The sequence below is a fragment of the Aquarana catesbeiana genome, linkage group LG07, assembly GCF_042186555.1.
Source record: "Aquarana catesbeiana isolate 2022-GZ linkage group LG07, ASM4218655v1, whole genome shotgun sequence".
Taxonomy (NCBI): domain Eukaryota; kingdom Metazoa; phylum Chordata; class Amphibia; order Anura; family Ranidae; genus Aquarana; species Aquarana catesbeiana.
The window spans coordinates 304190064-304205495 of NC_133330.1; the positions used below are offsets into that span (position 1 = coordinate 304190064).

General features: G+C 41.9%; 1 protein-coding gene across 1 annotated transcript in view; it reads left to right on the top strand.

The window, feature by feature from the left end:
* SYDE2 (synapse defective Rho GTPase homolog 2) overlaps positions 1-15432 on the top strand; it is an 87257-nt gene that overhangs the window by 43680 nt on the left and 28145 nt on the right. Inside the window, exons 4-5 of the mRNA XM_073593615.1 lie at positions 893-1998; positions 11517-11643. Coding sequence (XP_073449716.1) covers positions 893-1998; positions 11517-11643 — 1233 coding nt within the window. The remainder of the gene's footprint in view (positions 1-892; positions 1999-11516; positions 11644-15432) is intronic.

The following is a 15432-nucleotide window of genomic DNA, read 5'->3' on the forward strand; positions in this document are numbered from 1 at the left end:
TATTGTATTTCTATTGAATATTCGGATTAAACGAAAATACTATGATCTAGTATCGTACCAGAAACGTTTTTGTGCTTGTCCCATCGGATAATTTAGCACGACTTGTGGTGATCGGTTCACGAAAGCTGTGTACTAACGATCGGATTATCGTACGATCGCTTCAAAAAAGGTATTGTCTGATCGTGTGTACTAGGCTTAAAGCATTTGCTACCCCAACACTTCATACTCCTGATATGTGCCTGCTTTACCATATACTTGTATGAGAACATATGTTCTTTGTATTGCTTCTTTTGTGTGAAATCCCTGATGTTCCTGCCAGTCCCCTTGCTTTCCTATTAAAAACTGACCACACTAAGCAGAAGAGCACACCATGGTCAGTTGTCTAGCTATGATGGGAACTCAGTGTACTCTCCTCCAATGATTAGACCTGTCCTGATACGCCTGCCCCCCCACCCCCCACCCCACAGCCATTTACTGGCAAGCTCAGTGTGCTGCTGCTTCTCCTCCCCCAGCTCTTATGCAGCTGAGAACAGTGGAAATGTGATCACTTATAAAAAAAAAGGGGAAAAAAGGTATTTATAATGTGTGTTTGTGTTTTTTTTTTTTTTTTTTTTTTTTTTTTTTTTTGTTTTTTTATATCTATACACAAATGTTTTTTGCCTTTCATTTCTATTTTACACTGAATGGATTGTTTTACAAGGTGATCGTTGGCAATCACCTCAAGGCCTTATTAACTAAAGTATGTTGAACACTGTCCCATCATCAGCTTTGTAAGAGAAGAATATATGTTTTGTTTTTTGCTTTGGAAAAGTAGATATTTATGAAATGCCACTACTTGTATAGTGATGTGTTGATCGTGTGGAAGAGCTAATTTCTTTCTGTTTTCTTCAAGGTCCAAGTCCCCACAGTAGTCAAAAGGTCAGTTCACCTGCCCCAGCTGATTTCTCTCCACCTTGTAGCCCCAACCCATCAAAGAAAGGAGCAAGCATTAACTGGTCCCTCCCAGATAAAATTAAATCCCCACGGACTGTTCGTAAACTGTCTATGAAGATGAAAAAGTTACCGGAACTCAGCAGAAAGTTGAGTATCAAAGGGACATCGAGCCACAGTAACTCTGACCAGTTGTTTTCCACTTCCAAAGGAAACTGTCAGGATGTAAGACGCACACCATCTTTGTCGTCTGCTGGGACGGCAGCCTCTGCCGCCAGTAGGAACGTCATCAGCCGATACCACCTTGATAGCAGCGTGTCTTCCCAACAGAGCTACAAGAAAAAAAGTTCAGGCACTTCCAAATCTTCCAGCAAAGGGGGCTATCTCAGTGATGGAGACTCCCCTGAGCTGATAACCAAATCGGGCAAACATGGTGGGGAGAACAGGTCTACAAAGGGAAAAGAGTCACTTCCTTGTAATAATGCAAAGTCGGACTTTGACATCGATGCCTTCAGGCACTATAGCTTTTCTGATCAACCCAAGTGCTTCCAGTATGTTTCAGGGCTGATGAGCCTTCACTTTTATGGTGCAGAGGATTTAAAGCCTCCTAAGATAGACTCTAAGGATGTGTTTTGTGCTATCCAAGTCGACTCTGTCAACAAAGCCAGAACGGCTCTTCTGACTTGTAGGACGTCATTCCTAGACATGGATCACACCTTCAATATTGAACTTGAAAATGCCCAGCACTTAAAACTGGTTGTGTTTAGTTGGGACCCAACCCCAAAGAGGAACAGAGTCTGTTGTCATGGCACTGTGGTCCTGCCGGCACTTTTTAGGGTGACCAAAACCCACCAGCTGGCAGTTAAGTTGGAACCCCGTGGTTTGATCTACGTGAAACTGACTCTCATGGAGCAGTGGCAGAACTCTTCAGACCGCCTTGGTGTGGACCGTGACCCTGTGGTATTCGGGGTAGATGCTCGACATGTTGTCGAAAAGGAGAACACGGGATCGATGGTCCCGCTTCTCATGGAGAAGTGTATTATGGAGATTGAAAAAAGAGGTTGTCAGGTAAAGGGAGTTTATTTCACTTGGCTTACTTTCTAATGAAAGGACTGTTCTTGTCTCTTATAACACTGTTTACTAATTTTTTTAATGTTGCAAATGATGATCTAACATGCAGCAAGAATTGTGGACTCTATTTGGTTACTATGCATGTCAGAAGCACACCTGTTCTTTAGGTACTTAGATGACATCTATGCCAGTTGTTGTGTTTAAAGTGGCTCTAAAGCCTTAAGGCTTTTTACCTTCTGTGTCCAGGATCCCCCCCCCCCCCCATCACCCCTCTTATACCTACCTGAGCCAGATGTCGATCCAGCGCTGTGCAGGAGAGCAGCGGCTCTCTCCGCTTTCTCCCTCCTCACAGTGCAGATTGATAGCAGCAGGAGCCGAATTATTGGTCACAGTGATCACATGGAACAGACAAGGCCAATCGCAGCCCATTTTGTACCATGTGATTTAGATGTGGCCAATCACAACAAAACACACTGGATAAATCAGTTTCATTCAGTAAAAATGGTTACTTATACCAGTGAAATTCACTGATAGAAAAAATCATAGTGTTTACATACTGTCACCAGTCACTGACCCTGATCACCGCCACACCCGTTTTTTTATATGATGACGGTGTACCGCTCTGGTGACCCTATGTAAAAAAAAAAAAAAAAAAAAAAAAATTGTGAAAACATTTTTTGTTTTGAATTTCTTCATTTTTGAAAAAAATTGTGAAGAAATTTACGTCAAACTCGCCAAATACCTTGGACTTTCTACTTTCCAAAAAAGGGTCAGCTTGGGGGATATTTGTATTGTCTTGGTATTTTTGGGCCTCAAGAAATGAGATATGCTGTCAGTACATCAGGATTGATCGATTTTTCCGAAATATACCATAGTTTTTGGACTCTATTACTTTTTTGCAGACTAAATAATATACACTGATTTGGGTTATTTTCACCAAAATTTTTTTTGCAGAATACATTTTGGCCTAAGTTTATGAAGAAAAAGAGTATAAAATGTTATAATGGAAACAAAGAAAAACCATGTTTTTTTTTCTTCAACATTTTCAGTCTTTTTGTTTAGAAAAAAAACCCAGTGATGAATAAATACCACCAAAAGAGAGATCTATTTTTTGTGAAAAAAATGATAAAAATTTCATATGGGTACAGTGTTGCACGACCAAGCAATTGTCATTTAAAGTGTGATAGCACTGAAAGCTGAAAATTGGCCTGGGCAGGAAGGGGGTAAAAGTGCCTGGTATTGAAGTGCTTGTGCATAAAATCTAAAGTTTGACTATCTAACAGGGATATATAATCAAGGTTTAACTAAGCCTGATAATGCAAATCATTAAAAAGAATATACCTTTACAATATACAGTAACTCCTGATTACAGGCAGCAGAGCACTGACCTACATATAACAGTTCTTAGACTCCATTCTTCAAGCATCACAGAAGTCATTTGATCGGCATACTCTGCCCGCTTGTGCTTCTAATTTACTGATCACATTTCTGGCGTCCTCAGCGGCGGTGGGTTGGAACAGGAAGAGCTGATCCATAGAGACACAGTGCGATGGATGAAAAAGTGGCCTGGACAAAAAGAATAACTGCCAAATGCCTGTTTGCTTTTATATCATTTACTGGCGACTTTTCTTGCAAGGTTTAATCACTTGATTTCCAGAAGGTTTTACCCCCTTCATTAACCAGACCATTTTTTGCGACACTGCACTGCGTTACTTTAACTGACAATTGCGCAGTCATGCGATGCTGTACCCGAATAAAATTTTTGTCTTTTTTTTTTTTTTATTATTTTATTTTTTCCTCCACAAATAGAGATTTCTTTTGGTTGTATTTGATCACCTCTGCTTTTTTTATTTTTTATTTATTTTTTGCGCTATAGATAAAAAAAAATTTTGAAAAAAAACATTTTTTACTTTCTGCTATAGAACATACCCAATAAAAAAAATGTAGAAAATCAAAGTTTTACATCAATTTAGGCCAATATGTATTCTGATACATATTTGTTAAAAAAAATCCTAATAAGTGTATTATGATTGGTTTGCACAAAAGGTAATAGCGTCTACAAACTATGGGATATTTTTTTTTCCCCTAGTAATGGCGGCGATCAGCAACTTATAGCGAGACTCCGATATTGCATCGGATAAATCGGGTACCTAACTTATACTTTTGACTTTTTTTTTTTTTTTTTTTTTGGGACCAGTGACCCTAATACTGTGATCAGTGCTAGAAAAAGTGTGGTTAACGGTGTGCCTAGGTTGTGCTTACTGTGGGGGAGGTGCTTTGACTAGAGGAAGATCTGTGTTCCTGCTTTGCAGACAACACAGGATCAAAGCCTTCCCCGCTGACAGAACAACAATCTGCCTTGTTTACATAGGCAGACTGCCGTTCTGCTTATGTCCCAAGCGATCGTCGGGTCCTGGCGGGCATCGAGTCCGCAGGACCCGCTGATTGGCTCCTACTGTGTCCAATCACAGCGGGAGCAGGTTGCTGGCGGTGCGTGCGCCCTAGAGCCGGAAGTGCCAGATCACATACTAGGTACAATGTACATATTCGCCAGCACCCCAGGAATCTTCAGTTACTGTCCAAAGGTTTTTATTGCAGGAAGATCACATCACAAAGACAAGTGCAATGTTTCTGAGCCAGGCAGGACCCCTTCGACAAGGCATGTGATGAGTGGGTACACGATCTGGCGCAGAGTGGCCGCCCTGCCACAGTAAATGTATGTGGGGCGGTCCCTAAGCAGTTAACCACTTTCCACCGGCACTATAGCCGAAAGACGGCTACAGCGGGGGCTTCCAGTACCGGGAAGATGTCCTCCCATGATCACGCTGCTCACACGCCCCGCTCTGTGATCGTCAGACTCGGCTGATCACAGAACAGGGTAAGGGGCCAATCACAGTGGCCCTTTAACACGTGATCAGCTGTCAGCCAATGACAACTGATCACAGAAGTAAACTGAAGACGGTTATCGGCTTTTTTTTTCTCCTCGCAATCATCGTGAGGAGAAAAGAAGATAGCTGGTAACCGGCTTCTATTGCAGGCCCATCAGTGCAGCCTATCAGTGCCCATCAGTGCAGCCTCATCAGCGCACATCGGTGAAGGAGAAAAATTACCTGCTTGCAAAATTTTATAACAAACTATTTCATTATTTTTTTCGGTCTTTTATTTTTTGCTAAACAAAAAAAAAAAAAAAAAAAAAACCCAGCGGTGATTACCACCAAAAGAATGCTCTATTTGTTTGAAATAAAATTTTGTTACAGTGTTGCATGACCGCGCAATTGTCGTTCAAAGTGTGAGAGCGCTAAAAGCTGAAAAATTGACCTGGACAGTATAAGTGCCCTGTAGGGAAGTGGTTTAAGGCCACATTTACCTCTCAGTCTAGATCCACTTCAAAGTGTATGTCTGAGCAAGATAAGGACAAACGTTTTTAATACTTCTCTGTAATGCATACCCATTTCCCTATGTGTTATACTTTGAAAAATTGCTGCAAGTACAGAGAAAGACCTATTGTCCTGCCAGAAATCCAGTGGACTCCTAACTTCCTGTGCACTCTGCTGCATTGAAATCAAAAGCAATAATAGCAAATCTGTCCAGTCCGTATGCTATGGAGGGGAAAGGAGCGTTCTCTTTTCCAAGAGAGAACTTGTTGGGGCTGAAAATTCTGCTGCTTGGGATTTCGGTGCAGCGGAGGCATTGTGTTGGCAGTTCAAACAAAAGTTGGGGGTTTACTGGATTTCTTGTAGCTCAACAGGTATTTTTCTGTATTTGCAGCGTTTTTAAAAAAACAAAGCACAGGAAATGTATTGCAAAGATGTTCGGCATATGCTATTTTTACATTTGAATGAGATGTTCTAATTCTGGCAGACACCATCATTCAACCCACTTCAGCTGAGCCCAGGTCATCCTGGACCCGCCCCAGCCTGGTACTGGACAGTGACTGTAGAAGCAGCACAGTGAGGATCTAATTTCTCTGTCACTCTCCACCTATCAGCATGCTGCTCCTTGTCAGTGCGTGAACTGATTGGCTCTTTGTGCTGCTTCTTCCTCTTACACTTTAGCCCTGCTTTTATAGGGACTGCAAAAAAGCTGATACCAGGTCAAATTCAGCTGCTTACACTGCTTGTATTTCAAAAATACACTTAAAGCGGAAGTAAATGCATCGCCCTTGTTGGTGCCGACACCTTCACCTAGTCTTTTTCCAGGCCAGGGGTCTTTTCTGTTTATTTCCTCTTTTTAAATCCGTGGTAATGATTACAGAGCTGTATTAATGTGTGTCTTTTATATCTGCCTAGAGATCAGCTTAGGTCTTGGTTCACACTAATGTGGGAACACACAAGAGTCACTAGATTTCCTTGCTTCGCACTCTAAGCAGTCGCATTGCATCCATGTGATCTGCTGTGGGTTTCAATGTTATCTTATCGACTTCCTGTAGTGGATGGCAAAACGCAGTGCGATTTACCAGAATCACATTGCATGGATGTAAACACCCATGCGGTGCAATTCAGGTGCTGGATGTAAAAGGGTCCTGCACCATTTTGGTGTCGATGTGATGCAATTTCAGCCATACAAAATGTATGTAATGCAATTCCAAAATCTATGGCCACCTTTACACTAACTACTTTTCAGATCTCTTCCCTCCCCCTACCTATCTGGCCTAACCTATGTAAAAAAGATTTCGATACCTACTTATTTTTAGTCTGCTACCATCACCTGATCTGGAGGGAGTGCCAACAATGCCTGGGCCAAGGAAACCTATGGGTGGCATCACCACTCCTGGAATTCTCAGCTGTTGTGGAGCGCTCCCTCCTTTCCACCTCTCACTGACACCGGGGATCATGTGACCAGAGCAGTCCGAGAATAGGTACGTTTACATAGGTTAGGCAGGATAGGTAGCAGGAGGGGATATATTTAAAGTGGTTGTAAAGCCTCGAGGTTTTACACCTTAATGCATACCAGTGCTGCTCTGTGCAAAATCATTAGACTCCTTTCACACTGGAGGCGCTTTTTACAGCACTAAAAATAGCGCCTGAAAAAAGCCTTTAGCTGCAAACCCAGTGTGAAAGCCCGAGTGCTTTCACACTGGGGCGCTGCGCTGGCAGGGCGTCACAAAAACTCACCGCTCCTCAACTTCTCCTTCCCATTGAAAACAATGGGGCAGCGCTGCTATACCGTCGGCAAAGCGCCGCTGCAGTGGCGTTTTGCGGGTGGATTTAACCCCTTTTCAGCCGCTAGCAGTGGTTGAAACCGCCCCGCTAGCGGCTGAATAGCGCCGCTAAAACGACGGTAAAGCGGTGCTAAAAATAGTGCCACTTTACCGCCGACACCCGGGCGCTTTCAGTGTGTAAGCACTCTTACAGAGCAGGCAAGTATAGGCATGTTTGTTATTTTTATATAAAAAAAAAAAAGATTTACAAGTCCCTTTTAAGCATAGTTAGTTATGCTGGAGCGGAATTCACTTTAAGTAATGGATAGAGTAGTGGATGAATAGGACCTCTGTCAGGTTTTTGTTGCTGCCTTTGTCTCGGTTGGAACAACTGTGAGTGTTTATAAACAATCCAATGTTGAGAGCAGTCCATGATTTTGGTGGACATCTGTTTGTGCAAATACAAATATTGGGATGATAACTCGCAACAGACGCTTATGTTTTTCAGGATGAGGTTTTATATAACCAAGTCCAGGGCGTTAATCAAACAACATCTGTCAGCTTATGGAACAAAGATAATATTTTCATTCTATGTGAATGGTGTAATCATAGAAGCATATGTCTCCACATTGTGCCCTTATAATGGGGCTCTTGTTCTGCAGCGTAGGCCTGTGTTTTCCATAATGACCCGTGTACCTGGATTTGTCTCTACATCATAACAGTGAGCGCTCAGTCCGCCTCGTGTTTACTCAACTGAAAATTGATGTCTTGTGATTTAACACCTGCCAGGTGTTCCAGTAAACGGCGGTCTGTCCTTGTACACAAATGTTTGCACATGCTGGTGGCAGATGCTCGCCTTGTGTGTGTGTGTGTGTGTGTGTGTGTGTGTGTGTGGGGGGGGGGGTGGAGGAGAGCGGAGAGCGTTACCTGGTTACTGGGGGGTTTCAGTTTGGGTTCAAAGTCTGTTCAAATACTTGTGTCCTTTTCTACAGAATTGCGTCTGTGTGTCGCCTGGTGATTTTCTAGGGGATATTGGCTGTTAGGAAAATGTGAGGTCAACGTTGTATAATGCTAATGTGTACCTTGCAGGGTTGGTGGAAAACTTTTTTTTTCTTTTTTTTTTCTTTTACGATCTCTTTAGTAAAAAAAATAAAAAGCTAAATAAACTTTTTTGAGGCCAAGATCTAGCGGCACCACCGGCCCGAGTCTTTCCTTCTGCCTACGTCTTGGAGGGTTCCATCACTGGGGGGCTGCGTGTGAGACGTGACCACTTCCCATGGGATAGTCACTGGTGGGGTTCTACCAAAAGAGAGAAAGAGGGGCAATCGGGGTGGAGTCGATTTTTTTTTTTTTTTTTTTAAATCACTATTAAAAAGGATTGATTTAAATCAACTTGATTTAAATCATAATTTTTAAAGAGCAACTGTCATTTCTGTCCCGCAGCGGCTCCTCCTCTGACCCGACAGTCCCATTCACTTTAATGGGATGACTGGTGATGTGGCAGTGACACAACAAGGTGAGGGACGTGGCGGCAGCAGGTGAGTGGATGCCGCTAACAGGCGCTGCCATGATGGATCTGAAATGACAGGTGCTCCTTTAAATGTAAGGACTCATTCTTGCTGGTAGTTAGGATCTTTAATATTTGCAAACAAAATGAAGGTTTCCTGTTAAAAATAATAAGCTGTCAGATTAGTAAAACTGCAATATCAGAACCGAATCAATCCTACAGTTTTGTAGTGTTCATAGATTTGCAAAATAATGGGATAAAAGAATATTCCCGAACTTTTGTTTTTTCTCATGGTTACTGTGAAATTGTGTGAATGTATCGATGCAGTGCATGTTATCTCAGCTTGCAGACCTTGGATTCATTGAATTAGTTTACCAAAAATGTAAATATTGCAGAATATTCAGCCTCATAGCTCCATTTCATGCTGAAAAAACTAAATTTTTAATCTATCTTAAATAGAAAACTATCTTTAGATAGATTTTTAATCCAAAAGCATTTTATTAAAATGAGGTTGAAAGAAATAAAAAAAAAAATAAAAAAAAAAATCATCCACCCTGGGGGCAATGTTGTCACAGGAGGGAGACAGGAGACCAGTGTTTTTGGGGGAGCCATAGCAGCTCTGGATCAGCGATCCCCTGCACTGGAACTGGTGGCAGTGGGGGACATGGGACCTGCATGAGGTTAGAGGTTCACTGGGTATATCTAAGAGTTTATAAATACTTTAAGGAACTTGCAGGAGAAAATAAAAAATGCCTTTTCTGACTTGTATTTGTAGTTATTATTATTATAATACAGGAGTTATATAGTGCAAACAGTTTGCGCAGAACTTTACAACGTGAGGGCAGACAGTACAGTTACAATACAATTCAATACAGGCTATCTTAAAGTGATTGTAAAGGCAGAAGGTTTTTTATCTTAATGCAGTCTTTGCATTAGGATAAAAAGCCTTCTGTGTGCAGCAGTCCCCCTCAGCCCCCCTAATACTTACCTGAGCCCGATCTCGATCCAGCGATGTTGCACGAGTGTCTCGGCTGCCCGGGACTCCCCTCCTCATTGGCTGAGACAGCAGCGCGGATCCATTGGCTCCTGCTGCTGTCAATCAAAATCAGCCAGCCAATCAGGAAAGAAAGGGGGTGGGGCTGGACCGCAGCTCCGTGTCTGAATGGACACAGGTAGCTGTGACTCAGCTTGGGTGACCCCATAGCAAGCTGCTTGCTGTGGGGCCGCTCAACAGGAGGGAGGGGCCAGGAGCACTGAAGAGGGACCCGAGAAGAGGAGGATCTGGGCTGCTCTGTGCAAAACCATTACACAGAGCAGGTAAGTATAACATGCTTGTTATTTTTAAAGTAAAAAATAAATAAAAAATAGACTTTACAATCACTTTTATTACTGCATGTTGAGCTGCAGACATGGAGCAAGCACATATAATATTATGTGTTGTGAAACTTAAGCTGGCCATACGCTAGTATAATTCTGTTCAAAAATTTTCCTTTTCAGAGCATTCGTTCAATTTCCTAATGGTTAGTGGGATGAATGTTCATTTTCGGCCGTAGTGACGAGAACATGCGAAGGTACAAGATGGGAAATTTTTCTTGAACAAATGAACTTCAACTGTGAATGTGGTTTTCATTTGTGAAAAATTGTACATATTGTAATAGAACCTGTTTAATGCATCTGGGATTCCATTCAAATAGCAGATCTGGAAGACATTTTGAGGGCTTTCAAGCAAAATTAGTTGACTCGTTCTGAGAAGAGATTTCGATTTATTTATTTATTTTTTTAATTTTTTTAGAATTTCCATTTGAAGGGTTTGAAAAATCTAACTGTATCACCAACTTTAGTGTGCACTTGTTTACTCTGGGTTAGGAACTTGCTTAAGCTGTCCAAACACAGCTCTACATTTGGGGCTGAATGAGAGAGAGATCTAAACACATATGACTAGCTCAAGGGTAACAGATGTGGAGCATGCACCTCCATTGGTGACTGACTCCCATATTTCTATCCTGGCCAGTTGTCTTTAAAGCTGAATTCCAGCTTTTGATAAACTTTACATCGTTCGTTTGGGCCAAGCTGACCAAATATAACTATGTCCCTCAGTAACGTGTGAGGCCGTTGGATGTGCTGTATAAATTGTATGTAACTGAGGCTACATATAGCACACCGCACTGTGTTCCAGGTTCAAGCCGAGACCTTCTCATACCCGGAGCACAGTATAGTCCAACTGATCGGTGCTCAGCCATTCAGAGAAAGCGATGTAGCAATGAATACAAAGCTGATTGGCTGAGAGTTGGCTTTACATTGTAATTTCATGCTTCCCCCTGGGGAAAAGATAAAACCAATAGTAGATGCTTAAAGCACCCCAGTTGTTATACTGAGGTTGCCAAGGGAATGAAGAAGAGTGTACGTACTTACCTTTCCCACAGCCCAACCTGGTTCCTGCTGCTGACCTCCCACATCATTGCTGTCTCTAGTAATGTTGTGAAGGCCAGGAGGAGGAACCAGTGAGGTCTGGGGGAGACTGCAGAGGTCAACACTGGAAATGTCTAGAGAACGTGGTGCAGGTGGTTTGTCATGGGTTTTAGGACTAAAATTAAAAAAATCATTGGATCGGTTGAGTGGGAGTATGTCTCGGATTAGCTGGAGTTGCTGTTTTCACTCCTTCTCCTGGATTGGACTGACTAGCTCCTGAACTCCCCATGTGTTTGTCCACCCCATAGCAATCAGGTTTTAGATCTGCACAGTGCAGTGTTTAGAGATAACTGAGGGGTGTAAATATGAATCACTATTGTTTGTGAGTTTACGGTATTGTAATCCTTTGTTGGTTAGCTTGTGACATGACAATATACGTTCATCTTCCTTGTTTACTAGGTCGTAGGATTATACCGCCTCTGTGGATCAGCAGCGGTGAAGAAAGAACTGAGAGAGGCATTTGAGAGGGATAGTAAAGCTGTGGAGCTTTGTGAGAACGAGTACCCAGACATCAACGTGATAACAGGTAATAATGTCAGCCAACATACTGCAGAATTGTTTTGATTATATTAAGAAATCAAACTAAAAAAGCAGCGCTACATACACATTGATTATTATATTGCATGTGATTCACAACCTCCACTATTTTTACTAACATGTTTTTCTTTCAATATCTAAGCGAGTATAGTGTTTATTACCTAATGCCTGGTACACACTGTAGGAGCTCGTGAGGAAATTGCTGTACTATGTGTTGTTAGTACAGCAATCTCCGCCTGAGCTATATTGTGTTCTGACGGGGACCCCCCACCCCCTTTCCAGAACACACCAGTCACTGCTTGCAGCCATTGGTCACATGCTGGGCTTTGCTAGAACACCCCCCCCCCCCCCCCCCCAAAAAAAACCACCTCACATCAACCCCTTGTCTTTGTAGTGATCAATGTAGGGGGTGTAACTAGGAAGTCAGCTAAAGCCGGCCAAAGATGAATCGAATTTCAGCAGGGACCGGCCAGGATTCGATCCATCTATGGGCAGGCTAGTTGTACCCAAATCAATCCATTGATTGGTGGAGGGAAAGAAAATCGAATCATCTATGGTCTGCTTAAGATTACTCACAAGTGTCCCTGAGACTTTTGTTGGAGACTCCTTTGTTGGCTTGGACACAAGTGGGCACATAATTATGGGACAGGTAGTTCAAAAAAGAGAATGGACAGTGTCGGGCAGCGGTATGTGTTCATAAAGAAAGCTATGGAACTAAATAGTGGCACTGAATATACAATGCTGCATGAAAGTAAAAATAAAAAAGACGTTTTCAGCTATTTTGGTGGCTAATATTATTACACTTGTCCCTTGCTAGTTTATTGACCATCTACTTCTATAACTTTTTTTTTCTTTTGGGACGGTCTTCTGACCGGTCACATGATGTCCCAGGATCCTATTCTTCCTGCAGTGGATGGTGCTCAATACTTTAGAGAGCAGTGCTAACGTTCTGACATTAGCACTGTAGCAAAATATATATATATATATATATATATATATATATATATATATATATATATATATATATATTTATATTTATTTATTTTTTTTCTGACGATCATTAAACATTGAGTGTGTTTTTATATGTCAGCTGTGAATTCACTTGCCAAACTACAGCAATCCAAGATTAGGTGGTTGATGTATATCAGTTTTACAAGTGTAATTCTTCCTACTCTTGGTGTGCGAATGAATAAACAGGTCCTCTTCTGGTTATGGTGCTCATAGTTGTCCCGTTGCATCATGTCTGCCCTCGTAAATGTGAATTTGATTCCAAGTAAAGCATGTCATACACTTAACAGTTCACTGGCTCTGAAAAATGAGGAATTAATGAAGTGGATGGCGCTTTTTGCTTGCTGTCTAAATCTGTTCTGCGTGGAGGAGAATGCGGCAGCCTGGCAGCGAGGGTCCGAGCAGCTTAACGCTAGAGAGAATAACTGGGACCTGGAACAGAGCTAATTTAGCAGCTAGCTTGCTGGAGGATTAGTTGAGGGCAAAGGGCATCTCCCAATTCCTACAATATTCCTTTGTGGAGGGATTAGCATGGTAAAAGTCACTGGAGGAGGAATTGAGAAGAGGAAGAATGACACTATATTGTTCATCTAGGAAAGTAATTACCACTTTATTTGGCGCTTTTGTACTGTGTACTCTGTACCAACAACATGAGGCCACAAGTAGCATCACCTGGGGCTTAGCAGCTGAAGACTCGCAGTGTCTAAAATATAGGCAAGAGAACCTTCCCACCCCCTTTAACTAATTGGTAGGTGTAGGGGGCTTGTATTGAAGAGCTTATATTTGGGTTTCCATTCCATTACAAGTCTATGGTAATGCAAAACCTGTTTGAAGCAGGTCAAATGTAGGTTAGAAAGAGGTCAAATGTACCTCTCAAGGAAATCTCAATGATATCAGGATTTTTTATTTTGAATTGATGTGAAGCTAATGCCACTGACGTAAGTCCAAAGCCAGTCCACACAGACTCCAAGACCTGAATCTGTGATCATGTGACCTGCTGGATCCAATGTCTTCCCTTTTCCAGGCTGCAGAATGAGAGAGGGTCCTTCTTTAGGTTCCCACATCTCTGCCTGGGTGACAAGGACACTTTCCACTGGCTGACTAGTGGTGGGGTCTTCTCGGGCTCCGTAAAACTGAAAAAGCATGACGATGTCACAATAAGGATCAACCTAAGAACCTGTTGTTGGCAGACCTCCTACAGAGCTTCAATCCCGATCGGTAAATTGAAGTGGTGCCCAAACCGAAAATTCAGGATGCACTTGGCCGAAACCGAAATTGATGGTTTTTAAAAAAATGTATATATTTGTATATATTATTTTATTGTATTCAACTTTTTTAAATTAATATCATGAATTTAAATGAATATGAATTAATTGTCGGCCATTATCGGCACATTTTTTAGCGCAAGAAAATTTATCCCTTTAAATTCTATGTATGTCTTCAAAAAAATGCACCTCCCCTTTGAAATGCATTGAAAACGCAGCAAGAACGCACCTGTGTTGCGTTTTTGAGTCACATGACCTATGAAAAACACACCATAAGCTGCAAATCACGGCAAAATCTTGTGCGTTTTCGGCGCTATTATCGGCACCTTTATTTTCTATCGGCAAAACGCCAATAGCCTTCTTTTCGGCCAAAAATTTTCAGCGGCTGAAATTTCAGGGTATCACTAGTAAATTGTTAATGGGTTTGCTTGAAAGTGGGCATTAAAACAAGGGTGAATATATCCTGCTGCATCAGCTTAAAATGAACTTTTTCTATGTCCATATGCAGGTTTCACATTAAAGGAGCTCAAATAAGCATCTCCTACAGGCTTTTGAGCGCTTATTTTTTTCTGCCTGGAAACTCCCCTCCATGTTAGCCAATGTGTCCATGTACACTATGGCTTTTTCAGGCGTTTTCAGACATATACTCCTACAGGCAGAACCCCCACCACCAAACTCGGGTCTTTAAGAGGAGCTAGTGCCCCAAAGAGCTCAAAGAAGCTCGAAAATTAGCAAAAATTTTTGTTTCTGCGTTAGTATTTTCTTAACCACTGTATAAACAAAACAATCTAGGAGGGTTTGTGAAAAAAAAAAAGCTCAAAGGAGCTTTAAGAAGCTTGAACAAGTTCAAAAAAACTTGCGCAAAAAAGCACAAACTTCTTCAAGCTGAAATAAAAGTCAAATGCCTGTAAAAGCATAGGTGTGCACCTAGCCTAAGGGTTGGCCATAGATGGATTTTTTTTGTTTCTCTTTGGATCAGCCAGTGGGCTGATTAAAAAAAAAAAAAAGCCAAAGGATACCCCCATTTGCAAAGGATGGGGTAATTCTCCCCGCTGCTGGATCATAGTTTCCTGTAATCCAGCCACCCTCCATTCTCCTTTATTGCAGCTCTTTGTAGGACAGAATTGCTGAATGGCTGTCTTTGCCTGAGCACCCTGTTAGTTCCTCTGCTTCACACAGATTCATGAAAAAGTAGGAGTGAAGGTGTCATCTTGCAAAATTTCAAGACATTCTACGTCAGGAGATAGGTAAGTACTTGCAGAATCTAGCTGCCTTTTTTTTCTATAATAAATTAAAAAAAAAAAAAAACCATGAGGAAGCTGTAGACCTATGCCGCGTACACACGGCAGACTTTGCCCGGCGGACTTTTCGATGGACTTTCTGAATCAATGGACTTGCCTACACACGATCAACCAAAGTCCGTCGAATTCGTACGTGATGAGGTACGACCGGACTAAAACAAGGAAGTTCATAGCCTGTAGCCGAAAGCTGCCCTAGCGTGGCTT